This window comes from Pseudorca crassidens, chromosome 8 (assembly GCF_039906515.1).
Source record: "Pseudorca crassidens isolate mPseCra1 chromosome 8, mPseCra1.hap1, whole genome shotgun sequence".
In the NCBI taxonomy this organism is placed as follows: Eukaryota; Metazoa; Chordata; class Mammalia; order Artiodactyla; family Delphinidae; genus Pseudorca; species Pseudorca crassidens.
The window spans coordinates 70447947-70469255 of record NC_090303.1 but is presented as its reverse complement, the minus strand read 5'-3'; the positions used below and the strand labels follow the sequence as shown (position 1 = coordinate 70469255).

Sequence of the window (21309 nt, the reverse complement as noted above, 5' to 3'; positions counted from 1 at the left end):
GATCTAGCTTCAAACCGTCCAAACTTTTCATTGCTTCCATTTACCTAACATTTTCTCCAGGCAAAATGAATTTGACTTGTTACCTGCTGTAGATGCCCTTAGTTTTTCTATTGTTCCCTCCCTTTGCCTAGGTCTATAACGCTTTTCCTTATTTCAGCATGTCCAAATACTATTCAACTTCAAGACCTAGTACCACCTGTTGCGCACAATCTCTTTCTTGCTCAACTCCATCTTGATCACTCTGATGATCCTTACACTTTCTACTTTGTAATACTGTTATTTATGCACTTACTATCTTCCTATTAGGCCATAAGATCCTGGATGGCAAGACCTATCTTATTTTCATCTTTGTATTCTATAGCATCTAAAATATAGAAGCTTGCACACAGCAGATGCTTAATAAAATTTTCTGAATGAACTAATTCTCAGTTCTATCAAAGCTCTTTCAGATTTGCATCGTTTATTAAAACATGGAAAGGAGAGGAGATGGGGAAGATGGGATGCATCATAATGATCTATCCATAATCTTTTGGATTAAGAGACCCTAGAAGTTATCTATTGCCAGTGGTTCTCCACCAATTTTCTAACTTGATACACCTGATTAGTGACATTCACATGTGCAAATAATGTGTAACTAATTCTTAAGGGAAAAATCCAGATATATATTCTTTCTTTCTACACAGACTCTAGGATATGTATAATTGGGCTCCCTAGCTGTAAGTCTACCTTCTCTCTCTTTTATTGATGTTTGGACTATCAGTTGAAAGGATGCTAATATAAAGAATTCTCTCATTTACAAACCAGGAAATTTTAAATACAAGTGCAAATAACTTCTCTAAAATCACACAGCCAGTCAGAAGCAGAAGTGGGATTAAAATCCAGGTCTTTTAACTCCTTGTCCAGTGGGTTTTCCACTAAACAATATAGTCTATGATCACTGATGTTGGAAAAATAACTCAAAGTCCCTGTAGATTATCAGCATTACTTTCCTTCATGTGGGTGCATATTTATAAAGCTTTCAAAAGCCATCCATCAACTAGTTTGTAAGCAAGTCCAATAAGCTTTCAGACTCCTTTTCACTGAACTTCCTCTCCCCTCCTCCATTTGTGGAAATTAGTTGTATGGTGCTTTAGCAAAGACAGCCTGATTGATGTTATGTTACTGTTCAGCAACAGTTCCTGCTATTAATTGCTTTAAAATGGTAATTACGATTTGTGGTACAAGATATTTTCCTTTCTAATTGGCTATTACTGGTGAATAGCAGCCTGTTACATAACAGAAAGATTGTGTTAAATCAATAACCACAATGACAATTCCGAAGTCTTTCTCTTAAGAAACAAATCTTAAGTTTTTGAATAAAAACACTAAAAAAAAATTGTTAAAGGCAGGGCCTCTGTAATTACTTGTAATTACTCTGTAATCATCTTTCAGTTTAGAAAAAACACAAAATAAGGACAGTGTTAGGGAAACCAGGAGATGAGCATGCATTTCCTTTCTTTTAAAAATAACCACATTTAAAAGCTTTACTCTGCTCGGCTCCTCAGTCAATGAATACAAATTGCAGGTTCAAATGTATCCAGTTCTTCCCAGAGTGCAGTATGGAAACAGAAAGGACTCTCCAATTAGCTCTGGTAAAATATGAATGTGGAGCCCCACCAATTACACTGAAAAGTCCCCAAGGATAAGGCCAGGGGTTCTTCTTCATTTGTGCCCCATACAGCACCCAACACAGAGCCCATCCACAGTCACCACTCAACCAACACCAAATGCCAACACAGCATGGCACTGTCCCAGAAGATGAGGTGATCCAAAGCTATATGTGACAGTCCCTGTCCTCAAAGGGTATATTATAAAATCAGGGATATGTCTTGATTCAAACTCTAATGTTAATTAGTCTGCAATCATTTTAAAGTCATATCTCCAGATTATTGTAGTAGTAGCAGCAGTTGTGATGATAATAATAGTGAGGTCACCTGACTTGCTCAAGGTTACACAGGTTTTAACCGACAGCTACTTTGGAATCCAGTTTGTCCAATTCCAAAGACTCACCACTGCCTCTTGTGACAGACCTTCATCAGCATCATTCATCCCTACATTTTCATAGTGTATCAAAGTTTACAGAGTGCTTTCATATACAGTGTCTCACTCAACCTCCCAGTAATATCAGCAAGGTACTTACCTGCAGCATTTTTATGAGACTGAGGCTCAGAGGGGTTAAAGGATTTTCCCGAAATTCACACTGCCACAAAGCAGCAGCCTAAGAACCCAGATTTCTGACTCTTAATCCAGGTTTTCCTTCCATACATTTTAACTCAATGTATTGATGAATTTAAATATATTACACATAAAGAAAGCCCCAAAGTATCCCACATCAGCTTATGTCACTTAAAATATTCTACCACTTTTTGTTGAACACCCCTCCCAACCTCCCTCCACCCCCACAATCGAGCAAAGGTTTAAGTCCTGTTTAATTCCAGAAACTACTTGAGGCCTAGAGCTAAAGACAACACCCAGTCCCAGTTGGCTACCTTACAAATAACGACACTGGTCACAAAGACCATTGGTTGAGATGTAAAGAAAGGCAGAAGACTGATCAGTCAAATCCATCACCACTCACTGTCCTGCTCACCTTTGGGTCAATGAAGTCAGTAGAACACACTTATTTCAGCAAGAGATGGCAGTTCTTCAAGGAACTGTCAGTGAAATGCCAATCCATTCAGTCTCATAAGTTTATTAAATAAATCACAGCAAAACGGAATCCTAACTCTATGGTAAAGTTTTCCATGAACAACTAATAGAAGTATTTAAAAATTCCATCACTGGAAGGGCAGTTTAGGTGTACTTCTTATTTCTATATACTCATGGATTTACATTTAGAAGAAAGTATGATTTTTATTACATCAATCTGGTCAATATCATCTTCAGTTTTTCAAGATGGGACATGTATGAGAACGTGCTGTGGAGGACAGTGCTATTCTTCTGCATGAACGCAAGATCTATGTCAATACAATTAGAAGTGTATGTAAACTCAGTGTCTGATACTACAAGTACCTACCAAATCCTGTAACAGAAACCTGGCCTTAAAATGGAAAAGACACGTTAAGATTGTAGCACTCAAAACCATCACCTGTATCACCTCTGGCACACATGCCAAAGATGTCCCTAAACCTATGACTGAAGTAAAAGTCACCATTTATTGAAGACTAGGTACTATAATTATGATCCCACTACTCAATTCAACATTCCAGCAAGACAGATATGATTATTACCCATTTCACAGATGTGAAACTAAGGTTCAGAGGTTGCTTAACTTGCCTGTGGCTGGTGAGTAACCAGGATGTGATCCTAAGTTGTCCTGACCTCTTTTTTCATACCATATTATCTTTCTATAGTAACATCAACTTTAGAACAAAGTTATGTTTAAGGAAAGTATGTTTGAGACCTCATTCAATGGAATTTAGTTACTATGTGACATCTTTATAGTCGTAATTGGGTTAAAAGTTCTCTTTCAGTTACTGTGTGGCCTTGTGCAAGTTGCTCTTTGCACCAGTTTTCTCATTTGTATTAAATAAAAAGGGGATAATATGAGTATCTATCTCAGGGATGTTAAGACAGAATGATCTCTAAAAGCATTTGAAACAGTACTTGGCACAGTTACTGCTCTACAAATGTTAGCTACCATCAGTATCATCATTGTTATAATACCTCTTTTATAATATCTTCTCTTAATATCCTGCAAGCTGGGTCCCATGTATGTTTTAAAGGAAAACAAAAGGGTGTTCTGAAGTAGGCCCCTTCAGAACCTTACACCAAACCTAGTATCTATAATTCTTTTTCTTCCTTGACACCCTCTGGCCTGTACCTTGCAAGGCCATCTGAGTATGTAAGATTATCTAAGCTTCTTGCTGACTCTGAATGTGGGTGTATGTGTGAAGAGCTGGGAGCTGGGTATGAGAGGGCAGTTCTTGGCAGGGGTGAGAAAGGGTATAGAAGATAATATAAAAGGCCTTCAGAGCACATAGTTGCAATACCAGTACAGAGCACCAACAGACACCCTGACAACCCCTAGGAATGCAAGGGCAGCCTAAGCAGTTATCACCACCACATTCTTAAGCTTCCCCTTGGTTACACCGCAATTTAGATAGCTTCTAAGTTAATCAGAGCAGGCAGTTTTACAGTTCAATTAGGCATATCTTTATATTGAATGCAACTGATATTTACTGAGTTCCAACTTTATAAAAGGAAATATGTTGGGCTTTCCTAAATGTATAATTCAATGCAATAATCATAGTAACTCTGCAAGGTAGATATTATAGCTATATTTTCATAAATGTAGCAGATATGTAATAAATCTACATTATACAGCTACTAAAAATCAGAATTGAAATTTAAATACAGTTTTTCCAAGATAGGGTCTAGTCCTCTTTCCACTGTCATGCCAAATATACAAGGCTGGACTTAAGCCTTAATGCTGGAAGTAAGATGACAACCTGTGGAAAACTAGATAAGAGCCACACAGATGATGGAAGACAGATTTCAAGGTCTCTGTAGCAGTTTACTCAGTTATGGGTTCAAGGTTATAAAGGACAGATTTGAAGTATTCTCTTAAATATTTAATCATTATGTAAACACTAACACTTCACTTAAAAAAAGACTGAACAACTATGCTTAAATGCTAACTATGATTATCTCTGACAAAGTTGATACTTCATGATGACACTCTGAATTTTCCAGTTGGTATGCATAACTTTCACAAGTACACGTTGGTATGCATAACTTTCACAAGCACACAACATCTACTCAGTTTTTTATTCTACTTCAATTCCTCTGTTTAAAAATAGCAGTCATTCAAGTACTTTGGATAAATTTCAAAGATTCTAACCATTAAATTGTTATAGAGTGTTTACTACACACAGTTCTGATAGGCACTGGATGTACAAAACTAAAATAAGACAACTCTCGCCCTCAAGAAGTTCAGTCTACTGGTGCAGACAAAACTGCCAACAAATAACTACAGTGTGATATGGTGTAAGTGTGATAATGGAGATTTGGGAGTAAAGCAGGGTGACTGAACATGAGGCTGGAAAAGTAGATTGGAACCTAAATGTAACACGTTAGAGTTACACCGAAGATTTGAAGTGAAGATCCATGAATACATTTGAGTTTGGGAAGGTGGATTAAGAAAGGGAAAATCAAGAGTCAGTGAAATCAGGGTTTCCCTGGTGGTGCAGAGGTTAAGAGTTCGCCTGCCAATGCACGGGACACGGGTTGGAGCCCTGGTCTGGGAGGATCCCACATGCGGCAGAGCAACTAAGCCCCTGTGCCACGGCTGCTGAGCCTGCGCTCTAGAGCCCGTGAGCCACAATTACTGAGGCCTGCGTGCCTAGAGACACTGCTCCGCAGTGAGAAGCCACGGCAATGAGAGGCCCATGCACCACAACGAAGAGTGGCTCCCTGTCGCCGCAACTAGAGAAAAGCCCACGCGCAGCAAAAAAGACCCAGTGCAGCCAAAAAAAAAAAAAAAAAAAGTCAGTGAGATCAATAGGAAGGTTTTGCAATCATCCAGGCTAGAATTCAGTTCTGGTCAAACATTTATTAAACACTGACGAGGTGCCAAGAACAGGGTCAAGCAGACAAAAACAAACGACACGGTTTTGGTCCCCAAGAGTACAGTCTGGAGCGTGGAGACACAGGTAATTCAGCAGCAACAGTGAGGGTTAGAAACAGAATAGTGGCTACTTGAAGAGATGGAGAGAAAGAACAGATTCAAAAGATTCTTTCAGGCACAGGAAAATAAGGTGTGGTAACTGATCAAATTCAGGACCTGAGGGCAAGATAGGAATCAAGGGTGCTTCCTCGGTTTCTATAAAAGGCTTGACGCCATTTATTAAAATAGGAAATACAAGAATGAGGAGTTGACGCCACCTGCTATCCCCATTTCTTCTAGAGACATCACAAATGAATTAATAAGGTCTCCAGACGAAAAGCTTTATAAATCCAAAGAGGCATTACCATGATCATCATCTAGTGGACATGCATTTGTAGGGAAAAAAGTAGACTGTCAGAATACTACAATATGGAAGCACAGGTTAACACTGTCAGACGAAATCACTGCCATCAGAAAAATTTCCCCAGTAACATCCCCAAATGTGAGAAATATTGAGTCTATTACATGTTCTTAATTTTAGGGGACAATATGAAATCCTAGTTACCGTTCAAACGTTTGGAAAGCAAGGGCTTCCCTGAGAGATGGAGCCTCAGGATGTCTGGCACACAGACCTCAGGGAAGGTGTACCTGCCTGCATACTGCCCAGTGACTCATTCTAGCAGAAATCTTGTAGAATTGCACAGATTTCTATAAAAAGACTCCCTAGTCCCTTCTGTCCCAGAATATTGAACACACAGATTGACATTTTAATTAGAATTAGAGGGAAACCTCTTAAAAGAGGCAGTTTTCAAGAAATTAATGATTTTACAGGGAAAGACATACTCGATAGCTGAAGTGGCTGCTTAACAAAAAATATGAATATGCATACTTTTAACATCATTATTTCCACCCAAAATTTGTATCACACTTTGCAGGCTTTGAAAAGAATGTGGATAAAGTCACAGAATGATACATAGGTTATTAAGGGAATTTTTTTTTAATTTAAAAATTTAATTTATTTTTTTATATAGCAGGTTCCTATTAGTTATCCATTTTATACTTATTAGTGTATACATGTATTAAGGGAATTTTTAATGACAACTTTACCTTGTAAGAATGACATAAAAATCAGCCATTAAGCTCTCCCATTGATTGCTACCAATTACTGAGAATACTGATTCTCACTAATCACTGATGGGCAGTTCTGAACCAGAGTGAGGAAATTTTTGTTACAGATACAGCAAATTCACTGCTCAATACTTCTGTTGACAGCAAACTGCAACCTAAAATTATGCTTTCTATCAGTTAATTCCATCTAATAGTCATCTAAACACTGATCCTGAATTAATACTGGTCATCACAGTTTGGTAATGATATGGAGAGAAGGACACTCATATTATTACTGGTAGGAATCTCTACACACACGCGTTCAGAGGAAAATCTGACATCACAATTTTAAACATGTGTCACCTTTGACCAAATTCCTCAAGAAATACACACCCGGTGGACAAGGATATGTATATAAAGCTGTTCACGACATCACTGAAAAACTAAAGCTACCCTACATGTTCATTAACAGAGGAATGGTTAAAGTATGGGACGTCCATATTATGGAACACTATGGGCACAGTCCTTAAAAAGAATTAACAAATATACTGATAGGGAAGGCTGTCTATAGTAGAACACTGGGAGAAAGACGGTGGCAGATCTTTAAGCTTACATAGAATGATCACTTTTTATTAAAAAAAAAATCAAAACCATACAGATGTGTGTCATATATAAAATTTATTAGAAAAAGCACACACCAAACCCCCAAAAGTTGTTACTTTGGGAGTGGGACTGAGTGTGGTGCAGGAACTTTCAGTTTTTTACCTTACACATCTCTGAATGGTTTGAACTGATTATGATGAAAAGTTTTATAATTTTAAAGTAACTAATGACATTTAAAAGTTATACAATGTTTTTGAAAGGCATACCCAATTTTCTTTTTTATGAGTTAATCTGTGAGATAAATTCACCAAAGATTTCACCTTCAAATGTTAAACTGGTAGCCCTCTGGTACTTTGAGAATATGGAAAACCTTTAGCATGTTACTACAAGATAAGAGTTGACTATATGGCCAACCCCAAAATGAACTGTTTAGGGTGTGAATATAACACAATATTTAAGTATGGAGCTTAGCCAAAGATTTCTTTGGTAGAGGTACTGAAATAATTTCAAAGCTAAGGGTTCCATTGATAAGAAGTGGGAAGAAATCTCTGTGCTAAGACAAAAACTTAAGACTAAATGTCAATTTAACCATGAAAGCAAAAACAAAGAAAGAAATTTTTATAAAACCCAACAAGGACGGAGAACCAAATTTAAGCCCCAAACCATGTCCATTAGAAAAAGACAAGTAGCTGTGTTACATGAACAAATCAAAAAAGAAGAGAATGGGATGGGGATAGACAGACTAAAGGTAAAAGAATGGGACTAGGAATTCTAAAGAAAATCCCCCTGCAGCTTTCAAAGTGTGATTTTTGCTCTCCATATTGGATCAGAAGACAACTTGAAAGTCAAGTGAAGCCGAAGTAGCTGTGATGATTTTCTCTGGAACCATGACTGCAAATTACCACTTCCCTTCCTCTCGTTCTGAGGACCCAGTCTGGAAGACCTCCCAGGCTCCACATTCAATCCTGGAGAACGCCCGGGGCAGTCAAAGAGCGAGGGGGTAAACTGTGAGAGCCACACACACTTTCCCTTCAGAGGCTACTCCAGCCAGCAGTTGAGAAAATCTGTAGAGTGGATAGCAGCGACCAACCAGTCTGCAACTGGAAATCCACCCGAATCAAAATAAAACCTATCTCCCGAGACCAAACCAAGCAAACCAAGGCAGGGGTAGGGTACTGGCGAGAAAAGAGAGTGGCTAATCCCAGAGTTACAATAACCCACGCACGAACGTGACATGACCCACGCCCACTCAGCAGCGAGCGCAAAGGTGGGAGCTCCAAATGTGGGACAGACGCCCAGGGAACTTCCCCGGCTGCGGAGGCTATGGCATCTCATATTCTCTTCCCTCCCAGACAGCCCCCAACAACTAGCCTCCTCCGACCCCACGCCATCCCGCTGGGCCCTGCCCGAGGTTCCCTCGTGCTCAGGTGGCCTTAGAGCTAGGGTCCGCCCAGCAGTCAGCAGCACTCCGGGTCGGAGCGAAAGGAAGACACCTCAGAGGCACCGTACTCACCCTCATAACTGACACCCCCAGTTCCGCCACGGTTGCCATCACCGTCCTCCTCTCCTTGGGTAGCAGCCCCCTGTGTCTTGGGAGCAGCCATTACACGGCTGAAGAAAAAAAAGGGAGGGCTGCGGACAGGCGCGGAACCAATGGAAACGCGATTGGAAATGAACTCCCCATCGACGCGGCGTCTCCTCCACTCCCACGCCGCGCCGTCACTATCTGGGCCAATAGGACGTGGCGAGCGGAGCGTATCCCCGCCCCCAGCCGCTAATTCCCCTCCTCCTTCCGGGACGGAGTGGCCCAGAACTACAATTCCCAGGGTGCTGCGGGGGCGCTAGGCAGGGAGGGCTGGAAGAGGCGCTGGCGGGAGGGGGTGCGCCCGAGAGTGCCCCGGCGTGTTCGCTTAGTTCAGTGAATCAGAACAATGACTGCGCCTCCGGGTTCCCGGGAGCGCGTCGGAGGAGTGTGAATAGCTACCGCCGGGAGAGCGGCGGGTGGCGCAGCCTCGGCCGCGCGGTGTCAACGCCGGGTTCGGGAGCCTCCAGCGCAGACCTTGCCCAGCGCCTGCAGCCCGCGCGGAGCCGCCGGGCTCCAGCGCTGCAGCCGCTACTCGGGAGCTGTGCATTGTTGTGAGTCGGAAGCAGGGGCGCGGGGATTCCAAAGCGCGAAGACCCCGGACCCCTCTCTAGCCATGTGGATACCTACGGAGCACGAGAAATACGGCGTGGGTGAGTCTCAGCTGGGCGAACTTTTATTCCGCTCTGGCCGGAGCGTGTGCGTATTTCGCGTCCTTGCCCCCGCGCCCCTCTCTCTCCACCCGGCTGGAAATGCCTAATCCTAGCATCGCGCTGCGGGTTCCGGGCTTTGCCTAGCCAGCTCCGGGCAGAGGGGTGCGCGTCGGGGTCTCGCGCTTTAACGCCGGATGGGCGCTCCAGGCACCGGCTCCCGGAGGGAGCGCTCGGACGGCTGAGGGGAGCGCGCCGCCAGTCCGCCTGCTGCGGGCTCTGCCTGCGGAGTTCGGAGTGGCGACGGGGCGTGTGTATGTCAAGTTGGAAGAGGAGGGCGAACGGCATTCCGCTCCCTCCTCCTTTTTCCCCAAAGACTGCAAGGGCTGTGACGATTTCCCAGGGTGGAAAGGGAGGCAACAACAGTCGCGTAGAGAGAACATCCCCAAAACAGAAGGGAGGCGCAAAACCTTCCCTCTGCCTCCCTTCAACATTCCCGGAGAGCGGAATGTGGCACCGTCCTCAAAAGAGCCGCTCTGACAGAGTCCGGCCCGAGCCTCCCTCCTCCCTTCCATCCCGGGTTACCGAGTGTGTTGAGGGGCGGGGGGAAATTGGTAAATTTCAACATCTGCGCAGCTCTGCTCTTTGGTCTTTGGAGGGGAACGGGTATTTCAGCAATGTTTTTACTTCTGACCACCCTCTCTGCCCGGGGTGAGCCCGGTTGGGGGGTGGGGTGGTGGAGGACAGCTGTGGAGTGTTAATGGGGAGAGGGAATCGGAAAGCTTGGGTCTTCGAGGCAAGGAGACAGGTCTTAGGAAAGGACTACCCAGACACTGGTGTTCGGAGGAAAAGGAGCAGGGTAGCGCTCGCTCTTCTGTGCAAAGGTGAACAACAAAGGACATTAATGTTGACTGATGAATACAGGAGTCTCCCTTCTTTTCCCTCCTTCCATTTCAGGCCGATTACAGTTCCCGTTTTTGTTGTTTGATTTCAGCTGAGTCGCCCCTTGGCAGTTACTCCTTTTAGGTTGCGACTATTAAGCCAGGCTCTCTGACAAGCCTGCAGCAGCCAAGTGCAATTATAACCTCTCAGAAGGTTTAACAGAGAGAAAGCATTATGGATTTTACTAACAATCTCTATTTCCTATAATGCCCCGTCCTGCTGATTGGTGTACTTTTTTTTTTTAAAATTGGGTATAGATCTAGTGATTTAGATGATGTGTAGGTATCTGCTTATGTTCTAAATTCATTTTCCTGTAATTATTTTTTTCATTTTCCTGTAATTTAAAAAATCTGGAAAGCCTTTCCAGGGAGTCATAGTTACAGGGAATTTTTTTTTTTTTTCCAACTTCGCCTGGGGATAGGACTTTGGAGTCCCCTGAAAGGTTTAAACAAAGTCATTCCTGTATATTACATTAGCTTTCATTCTGGATTTTGACTGGCTAGCAAGACAATAGTTTGTCCAGGACCCACCTTTGGGGAGGGGTTCCACCTTTCCCTCTCTTTGAAGTGTAAGGGGAGCCTTTGCCAGGCACTCTACTGGCAAGGAGTAGATGTTTCCTTCCCTTCACTCACCCCTTTTTTGGAGTAGATTACCCCTGGCTAGGAAAATACATTGCCTTTGCTGAACTGGTGAGGACCTGGAGTGTTCCCTTGTCACCGGGTTATCACTCAGTGCAGGAAGCACAGACACGTCCAGCAACACAGTCCCGCTTGGAGTTGATCCCAGATGTTGCTTTCTTCCAAGTGTTAAATTATACAGATTATGGATGGGATTTACTTTCTTGATTTCTTTATGCGCCAGGTCACAGCTGGGGTGTTGGTATCGATTAGTTCTTCTCTCACCTTTCTTTGCAAGCTGTGGGCAGAGGATTAAAACATACTCTGGGATTTCCTGGAATGGCAAACTGGATGTTATCACTCAAGTGTTTTGGGCTGCAGCAGACACCTCGCCTTTGGGTGGCTGTGATTTGGTTGCAGAGTAGGGGAGGCGGAAGGATGAGCACACATTTGGAAAAAGGTTGAGTGAGATGAGCGGCGAAAGCGGTGGGGCGGGGGTTGTCTGTTGTGCTCATTTATACAATATCACACATAACATGGAATGTTAACCATCTTTTATTATTAATTTTTGAGCATTTGGCTTATGAAATGCTTAGCTGTTTTTTAGAATCCATCTGTTAGGTGTGTGTGTGTGTGTGTGTGTGTGTGTGGTGAAAATTTTGCTAGGATTCTTAGGTGTGTACTTTATTTCTCACCACGGAGAGCACTATTTGTAGCTGCCTATGCTGCAAGTTGTTATTGATTTATTTATTTTTATAAACTTGGTTAGTGTATGTGCTTTTCTTGTCTAGTTTTTTATAAATACTAAGGAAAAGATGTTTTATGGGCACAAATGTTTGGTTGATATCAGGTGTAGTAGTAATTCACTTTCCTCATTCTTTGAAATAAATTGGTCTTTGTGACTTTGAGTGCCTGAAGTTTCCATGCAAATTGTATATTTCTAATATACTTCTTATCTACCATCAATTATGTATGAGATAATTATGTGTCTTTATATATTAGTGTTTCAGTTTCAAGCAACACATTGTAAACATGGATAAAATGACTTAAATTTCATACCTGTAGTAAGGTGTACCAGAGATAGAAATTCCTTTTCAAACCTGATGTGTGGGCACTATCTCCTCCATTTAACTGATGAATAGTCTTAAAACAATGTGTACATAGTCATATACCTAAGTGTTCTAAGGAATTAGACAGGTATAGTGATAAAGCTAGAGTCCTGAGTGATAGGGAACCTTGTCTCTTTAAAAACATGTTAGTAGGCACAATGATAGGCATATTTTATCTTGGGAGATTCTGTTTAGCTTTTGGTCTTAGTCTAGACAATGCTGCCAGCTGTGTGACCTTAGGTAAGTCGCTTAACTTTTTAGGGTCTCAACATCATGGTCAAATGATATCCAAGATCCTTCCCAGTACTGATTCTGTAGAGCTCTTCCAAACAAGTGTGTCCTTTGGTAAGAAAGACATTTCTATTGTGTCAAGATTGTTATGAGAAAGACACTTTTGCTGTGACACATCCCACATGGTTTTCAACTAAGATCACAGGTAAGCAAACTACCTGGCAAGCTGCCAGAACCAAGGTGATGGTTGCTTGCTTTTTCAGTCTGTTTGATTGTCCAGCAGGAACTCCGTGGGCAATGACTAAAGCATTCTTGATCACCTCTTCACAACTTACCTCACGCCCACTGTCTGCCTTCTGCCTGTCCTCATCTGTCATACCCCCTGTCCCCTCCCTTAAAGTGGTGGGAATTAGTCACAGAGAAAGTTAGGACCATTGCAGATCTGTTTCTACATTCATTTGCTCAGCAGGCATTCATGCAGCATTCCCAGGTGAGCCAGTAGCCTTACTGAGCTGCAAACTGCTCCTCTACATCCAGCCAGTTGTTTTACATGTGTGAATCCAGTTAAGCTTAGAGGGGGAATATGGGCTGGATTGATCACTGCAAAAAATCCATGAGGCTTACAAGAAACAAAACTCAGAACAAGCTGATCTGAAGGTCATGGATGTCATTTAAAAAATGAATTATTATAGTACCAGTATCACTGAGTACCCACAAACATTCCTGTCCTCCATTTATCCTGAAGTGCTTTTTGAACTCATCCAAGTAGGAATTCTGTTCCTTTTTAAAGCCCCTTCTATTTTTAGGGGGAGAGGTACCGTCTCTTATTTACACAGGATCTTTAGAATGTCTTTTCCTTCAGAAGCGTGCTTTAATGGTAGCCTGTGTGGGAGAGTTATGAGGGAGTGTACCTTTCCTCTTAGCTGTTTTCAGTTTGTTAGCTAGCAGCCTTAAAATGTTTCCTATTTGTGGTACTGTGATGTGTGCAGATAACATGTGTAGCTAGATAAAGATGTGCTGCCTGGAATTGTTTGTGGCATTTAGAGCCTGGCACAGGATTCTAAACTTTCAGTGAGAAGCAAAGAGGAGTGATTTATACCTACAAGTAAAGTACCATTGAAGGGCTGTGCAGACAGTGGGATGGCAGCTGACGTTCTTGATCTGGCCTCCTGTGGGAATAGCCTATAAACGTTTCCCCCTTTTGGTCATTCTCCTAAGTGATGATTCTTTCATGAGGCCCCACAGTAACACAAAGATGCTGCCTTTCTTCTTTAGTCTTGTTTTTTTCCCCAGAGGCTGTATGGTAAGTACTACAAAGGAGTTAATAAAAATTTCAAGAAACTTAAGGCTTTCCTGTCTCTAGCTCCATTTCTTAGGAGACTACATTTTCAGAATTTCTTACAGTATGTCCAAATTTCTAGCATAGTGACTTTATGCTGTTAGCATATATAACAGAGAAACGTTAAACTCTAAGGAAACCCAACCAAGATGCTATAACCTTACCATATTAATACAATGTTTTATAGGTTAAAAAAATGTTGTGAAATTATTTCATTTGGGTCTGCTCTCTGAAGTAGAATGATAACTTCCATTTAAGACATGAGGAAACAACTTCACAGAAGTTAAGTGACTTACAGGCATACCTTGGAGATGTTGTGCGTTCGGTTCCAGACCATTACAATAAAGCGAATTATCACATAAAGCAAGTCACACAAATTTTTTGGTTTCCTAGTGCATATAAAAGTTATGTTTACACTATACTGTAGTCTATTGAGAATACAATAGCGTTATGTTTAAAAAACAATGTACATACCTTAATTCAAAAATACCTTATTGCTAAAAAAAAAAAAATGCAAACCATCATTGCAGGGTGGCTACAAGCCTTCAATTTGTAAAATAAATAAATAAATAAATAAATTTTAAAAAATGCAGTAAGTGGGAAGCACAATAAAATGAGATATGCCTGTACTCTAGATCAGTGGCTTTTAATCTTGTTTAACTGTCATCCATAATAGGAAATACATTTTATTTCCTGACACCACCAACACCACCCCACACACATATAAGTGAAACAATATTTGCTCATACTTTCTTTGATGTTCTATTCTTTTTCATTTAAAAATATATATACAAATATCAAATAATTATGTTGTAATACCTGAAGCTAATATAATGTATGTCAATTATACCTCAATAAAATAAATTTATTTATAAACTTAAAAAAAAAAAGTTGTCATTAACGTAATGACTCATTAATGGGTCCTGACCCATAGTTTGAAAAGCACTGCTCTAGATACCACATTTGTGAAACAGGAAGGACTGGAACTTAGACCTTGTTGGGTTTCTAGTTAAGTTCATTCATGATGTTGTTGCTTTTTGACAAATATATATTTGTGTTTATTTTAGCTTAAACTTTAATCATACTTTTTTCTTTCAATATAAGTCAAAATCTGTCTTTTTATATAATGTTTCTCATTTACAGTGGAAGAAGTATACAAAGCCATCAGATACATTGTATAAATTGTCTCTTTAACATTACATGTGTCTTTCTACTAGGATCTTTTTGACAAGGGCTGGGATCAACTGCCTAAAGACCAATTTTGGATTTTTCTATATAATTTCCTTTGACAGTGATCTCTGGCCACTATAGCAGAAGAATAAATATAACAGATCTAATGAGTTTGCCAATTGTAGCGTTACCAGCACCATTCTTTTCTACCCTTTTACATATTGTTGACCACTAGTAGAAGAAACAAGGCAGCTCATGTAACTTGTTTTCTTAAAAATCTAAACTGGTAAGCTTATTTGGTCAGAGTATATATAATATTAAAGAATAAAGTAAAGTTCCTCAAGCCTATTTTTATTTAAGCAATTTAAATGTACTTAAGGAACAACTGTTTTACTTTCTGGCATTTAAAAAAAATGTGTGCTAAGATACACTGGATATCTACTAAGTAAATAAGAATCACCAAAAATAGTGTTAATGCCTTTTGGTGACAAAGTTGCAGTAAAACTGATATGCGTTACCCTGCTGGTTGTATTGAATATTAATGTGATACTTTTGGAAATGAATGTATGTATTTAATAGCCTTTGTGGAGCACTGTCTATTTGCCAAGCATAGTTCTGAGAGCTTGTCATGTGTTCTCTGTCTAATCCTCATGACAGCTCCATGAGGAAAGGTTCAGTTATCACTCATATTTTACAGGAAACTGAGTCATAGAGAGGTTAGGTAACTTGTCTGAGGTCACACAGAAATGGTGGAACTAGGATTGGAACCCAAAAAGTTTTAGACTGAGCCTGCTCCCTTAGCCACTATTCTGTATTGCCTAACATGACAGTCATTAGGAGGCGTTTGAGTCAGTAATCCCACCCCTCAAAGTTTACATGAAAAAAAAATCAATAGGGACACAACACTTCATGCACAGAGTTATTCCTTGCCATGTTGTCTGTGAAACAACATCAATTCTAATACAGGAATACTTTAATCACTTCTGATTATCAGCACAGCAGGGTATTTATAGTCAAGAAAGGGAATAATTCCATAAATAATGCTATTTCTGAAATACATTCCAGGTATGTAGTGTCAAGTGACAAAATAAATCAAAGAAATACTGACAGTGATTGAAACTACATAAAAAGTGTAGCATTATAGAGAAGATGTGGTTAATGTGTAGCATACGGAGAAGATGGAATTAATGCACAGATAAGAATTGTTAGACTATAATGATTACCAGCAAATTCTTTTTTTAAGAATTCCTTTTGGTTGGAGATATGAGCAATATTCACACATATTGTTGCTTTTGAATGACAGGGGTGGCATAAAAATGGTCTAAGAGAGATTATTGCGGTAGATGAGGTGAGAGATAAGTACCTGAACCCGGTGAGCCATCCTGCATGGTGTAATGTGGATAATCTAAGATGTTTAGGAGATGGAAACAACAGTAACTGGATGTGAGGAGTTAGGGAAAGGAAGCAATTTAGTGTCTTCCTGGTTTCCAGCTTGAACAACTGGGTAAACATAAGTGCTGTTCAACGACAGAGACGTTTTTGTAGGTGGGGAAGGTTTATGGTGTAAGATTAAGAGTTTGTGATGGCCTAGAGTTGTCCATACTCATCAAACATTCAGGCGGCGATATCTGCATAGACAGGAATAGGATATCACTCTGGAGCAAAGGAGAGAAGTTCTAGACTAAAGAGCGTGATTAGAGAGTCATTTGGTTTGTGTGTGATGACTGAAGTGATCCACTTTATTAATTGTATTGACTGATAATGTAGTCAGCTTGTCTAAGTTTTAAAGTGACAGGTCCTAAATTTTCAAAGTTCAGTCATCTTGAAGCACTTTATTAATATGGGTATGGGGACTGTAAAATAAGAAATATTAGCTGTCCATGTGGAGTTGGTAGGAAACTAGATTTTATGGTCTTTTCTTGCTTCCTATTAGTGCATTGCCTGGTTAAGGCATAAGTTATTTCTATTTCCGTGACAGTTCTCTCCCAAGCAAATGTCTCATGCCAGATTATGCATGTTTGTGAGATTTCCTCAACAGAACGTTGAAAAACAGAAACCACAAATAATATTTCAATAAGCAAAATTTATACATCCCTCAAACAGCATATAGGTGTATATACACATCCACAAATGGGAAAATGCTCAGATATCCAGAGCAATATATTTGTGCATACAAACTGCGTGTGTGTGTGTGTGTGTGTGTGTGTGTGTAGTAAATGTGTAACAACTCTTAGGAACCCCAAGGTCAAATTTAGAATTCTTAAAGTTATACCACTGTACTCCTGAAAACTATGTGATTTTAAGTAAGGGATTCCAGCTTAAGATAACATTAGGCTCCCTTCCCCTAATATAGCCTGCATTACTTCCCGCGGAAAGATCAATAAACGTACGCAAAGAGGCAAACATTGATAATATTAGAAATGAAGTCTGACAGAAAACCTGTTGCCGAAATTCAGGAGGAATTTCTCCAAGGCAGGAGGAACTGCATTATGAAAACCACTTGGTGGCTTCCCTCTGCTTTCCCTCATTAATCAGAGCAGCCTCAGTGACCTCAGTGACCTGGGCAGGAAGACCCGTTGCCCCTCCCCACTGTCACCACCTTCGAGGCCAGGTCAATACATTCAACTTGGTATGTGTCCTTTACCGCCTGAGGCCTCTATGGTCCTTCTCGTTCCATCTCATCTTTGTATTTCTTGAGAGATGACCAGTTGGAGAAACAACTGGGACAGGAAGGTGGGTGGTTGGTTGGGTGGAAAGGAGTCTACGGAGAATACCATCTTGTCTTTTTTTTTTTTTTTTTTTTTTGCGGTACGCGGGCCTCTCACTGTTGTGGCCTCTCCCGCTGCGGAGCACAGGCTCCGGACGCGCAGGCCCCAGACGCGCAGGCTCAGCGGCCATGGCTCACGGGCCCAGCCGCTCCGCGGCATGTGGAATCTTCCTGGACTGGGGCACGAGCCCGTGTCCCCTGCATCGGTAGGCGGACTCTCAACCACTGCGCCACCAGGGAGGCCCACCATCTTGTCTTTGACAGGTGTACTGCGGTCTTCATAAAAAATCTGATTTTGTAGGCACCTTTGAAGTATGGCAGTAACAAAGCATGCTGGATTTTATAGTTTTGCTTGCAATCTATTGGTGACAGAGAAAGACATGGTAGGATAAGAGATAATCTTGTCTGAATTGCCAAAAACCATGGTCCGTGGCACCTGATGACTTATCACTGGGAACTTGGCTTAGAGCTGTTCACTTCAACCAGGAAGGAAGACTTGTAAGTGGGACCAAACCCACACCTTTATTTTTAGCCCCATCCTTGGTACTGCAGAGAGGTTCAAGACTCAGGTTGCATCAGTCAGTGATCACATTTGTATCCCTATCGAAGAAGGAAAGCCGCTAAATCCAGAAACAGGCATCTGTCACTCTGTAATGAACTAAACATGGCTGCTTCTCAGCTGGGGAGGAAGAGGGAAAGCATGACATTCGCATGGGAGGCTTTGGGAAGCTGCCAGTTACACATGTGTATTTCTTGTCCACCCCCATTCGTGTCCCCTGTGTGTGTGCCAGAAAGAGAAGGTTGGTGGATGGAGGCTGGTGAGAACCCTTCTGGTTATGAAAGTCGCACGTCTTCCTGGGTGAATTTGATGACCATTACTCCCCCAAGTTGTGAACCGTTTTGTTTTTTTTGGCTGATCTGCACGGCATGTGGAATCTTAGTTCTCCGACCAGGGATCGAACGCACGCCCCTTGCATTAGAAGCTCGGAGTCTTAACCGCTGTACTGCCAGGGAAGTTCTAGTGAACTGTTTTCTTAACCAAACAATTTATTGTTCGATTTTCTGAGTGTTTAATTGGGCATTAATCTAAACATAAAGATCTCCTTGAAATCTTTAAGCAGAAATGTAGAGGTTTGGTTTTTTTTTTTTTATCCAAAATGAAAGAATCCTGTCTGCCTTGGTGACTGGAGGTGAACATGTTTGGGAACATGGGCATGCATGTTTGTGAGGCAACTAAAAATAGCCCTAACCCAGGCTCTGGAGAAAACAGTACTCACTATCCTGGGGAGAGGAAAGAACCTGTTGGCCTTTCTCCGAGGGTGTCCAGAGTTGGTTGAAGAGTCTGTAGGGCTTCCTTGTTAACAGGCTTAGGGTTTAGCCAGGCTCTCGAAGATCGGAAAATCCAAACATGCATAGGCAGTTCTGTAAAGACCCAAGAGAGGAGAAATATCTGAGAGTTTTCTCCAGAAATCTGGATGATAAACACTAACGACAAGATAGGAGGATTCTTATAAAACTCCACACACAGGTAAAAGTTGTTTTTTTCAGGAAAATTATATTTGTATTAATTGCATCCTACATTTCATTTAATAGTCCCATCCATAGTTTATGTAAGTTGATTCAGAAAACCAACCATTTATGTTCTTGGCCCCAAGTTGGAAGAGGAAATATTATGTATAAATTATGTAAAAATTATGGTAATGAGTTTTAAAATGAGAAAATACTTATGAGAAGTGAAGAACTGGGATACAAAATTACATGTTGCAGTGTTGTTAAAACCAGTTGTTACAGTTGAGAGGTGGCATTATTTTTTTATACTTTCTACTTTTTAATAATTTCCAAAAAGTAACATGAATTGCTTTTGTAATCAGAAATAATTATATAAACTCTTTTATAAACCGAGCTTTATTTCCTATATAGAGTTTTCCTCTCAGGATTAGAGGTTAGACTGGTTGAAGTTGAATCTGGAAGGCCTGAATTTCTTTTGTCATTTATTCCCAGGAAGTACTGTGTTCCAAAGTTTCAAAGTGGCTTTCCTTGCTATATGCCTGCTTGATTACTTGTGATGTTGCGGCTTTATTTCCCAGTAGTCACAAAGCTGTGTTTTCAGATGGCTGTGGGGTACAAATCTTTGGAAAAGAGCCCTAATCCCTCTTTGAGAAAGAGCTTCAAACAAATCATCTAAGATAAAAATACTGTTCTCTCCAAGAAGTGTTTGTTTAGAAGATGAATGTTGGTGTCACTGCTCACTTTCCATTGTCTGTAAACTCTGTCCAGTGAGACTGTGGGTCCTGGGATAATTTATGCAGGAGAAATTGATCAATGTAGAGAGTCAAGAACTTGAAGAGGTTTTATTTAGCAATTATGGGGAATAACTGCTTATTTATGGGTGTCATGGATGGAATGTTTGTGTCCCTCCAGAATTCTTATGTTGAAACTCTGACCCCCAGACTGGCTGTATTTGAAGTAAGGAGGTAATTAAGGTTGAATGAGGTCATAAGGGTGGAGCCCTGTTCCAATTAGATTACTGTCCTTATAGGAAGAGACCCTAGAGAGCTTACTAGCTCTCTTCAGGAACTCAAGCATGCACGTACCTAAGAAAGGGCATGTGAGGACAAAGTGAGAAGGCAGCTGTCTATAAGCCAGGGAAAGAGCCCTCACCAGAAACTGACCCTACCGGACCTTAATCTGGGACTTCCAGCCTCAAAAACTGTGAGAAAATAAATTTCTGCTGTTAAGTCACCCAGGCTATGGTATTTTATTATGGCAGCCTGAGCTGACTAATACAATGGATTAGAGCAGTTTTAGGCACTGTAGGAAGAGGAACAAAGAAAATAGAAGCAGAATCTTGAGCCTCTGTTTAATAGATGTAATCACTGTAGCCCCTGTCTATGGTCTGAGATCTAACTAACTCCCTTGGTCCACCCTCGGAAGCACAGACTTAATTGAGTCCGAGTGTTTGATGTTGGTCATCTGCTGATAACTCCAGGAATATGTTTATTTGAATAATGGCATTTGTGCAAAGTTGCTCATATTGTCTTAAGTCGTTAAATCAATTTGGGTGCCTTCAAAGCAACTAATAGAAGTAGGGTCTTGAAATGAGTCATTTCTCCCTGCTACAATTATTTATGAGAAACTAGGGGTAATAGTTTTGACCATGTGGGTTAGCATTTAGAATAGGTAGTTGAAGTTTTATTATATGGAAATTTGGTTGGAGACATCACTTTAGGTGTACTTCGTTTTTGAAAGGCCTGCCTGGGGAGTAAGTGCCAAGTCCCTGAGGAGAATAAAGCAATATTGGGGGAATTTTTTGTCCATTTTCTGTCCTTAAATATGCATATCCTGATAGGTAGTACATCCCTCTAAGAGTTTACTTGCATATTGTTTTCCTTAGTGGTAAGTATAAAGGCATATCTAATGACACATTGATGGAAAAACGTATGTTGGGTGATTATTTATTGGGTATGCCTGCTGTCTATAATCATGCTAGCTTTTTGGGGGCACACGAAGAGGTTTAGAACTGAGTCCCTGGACAGGTGAAGAAG

General features: G+C 41.0%; 2 protein-coding genes across 8 annotated transcripts in view; one reads left to right on the top strand and one right to left on the bottom strand.

The window, feature by feature from the left end:
• ZNF277 (zinc finger protein 277) overlaps positions 1-9030 on the bottom strand; it is a 132501-nt gene extending 123471 nt beyond the window's left edge. For 2 of the 4 annotated variants that reach the window (XM_067746761.1, XM_067746759.1), the window contains exon 1: positions 8871-9030. In XM_067746761.1, coding sequence (XP_067602862.1) covers positions 8871-8961 — 91 coding nt within the window. In that variant the 5' untranslated portion in view covers positions 8962-9030. The remainder of the gene's footprint in view (positions 1-8870) is intronic. The other 2 variants (XM_067746763.1, XM_067746762.1) reach the window with 2 other exon arrangements.
• A 213-nt stretch (positions 9031-9243) lies between these two features.
• DOCK4 (dedicator of cytokinesis 4) overlaps positions 9244-21309 on the top strand; it is a 481211-nt gene continuing 469145 nt past the window's right edge. For all 4 annotated transcript variants that reach the window (XR_010945592.1, XM_067746757.1, XM_067746758.1 and 1 more), the window contains exon 1: positions 9244-9592. Coding sequence is in view for 3 of the 4 variants with exons in the window: in XM_067746757.1 (XP_067602858.1) it covers positions 9556-9592 (37 nt within the window). In the remaining variant the exon portion in view is untranslated. The remainder of the gene's footprint in view (positions 9593-21309) is intronic.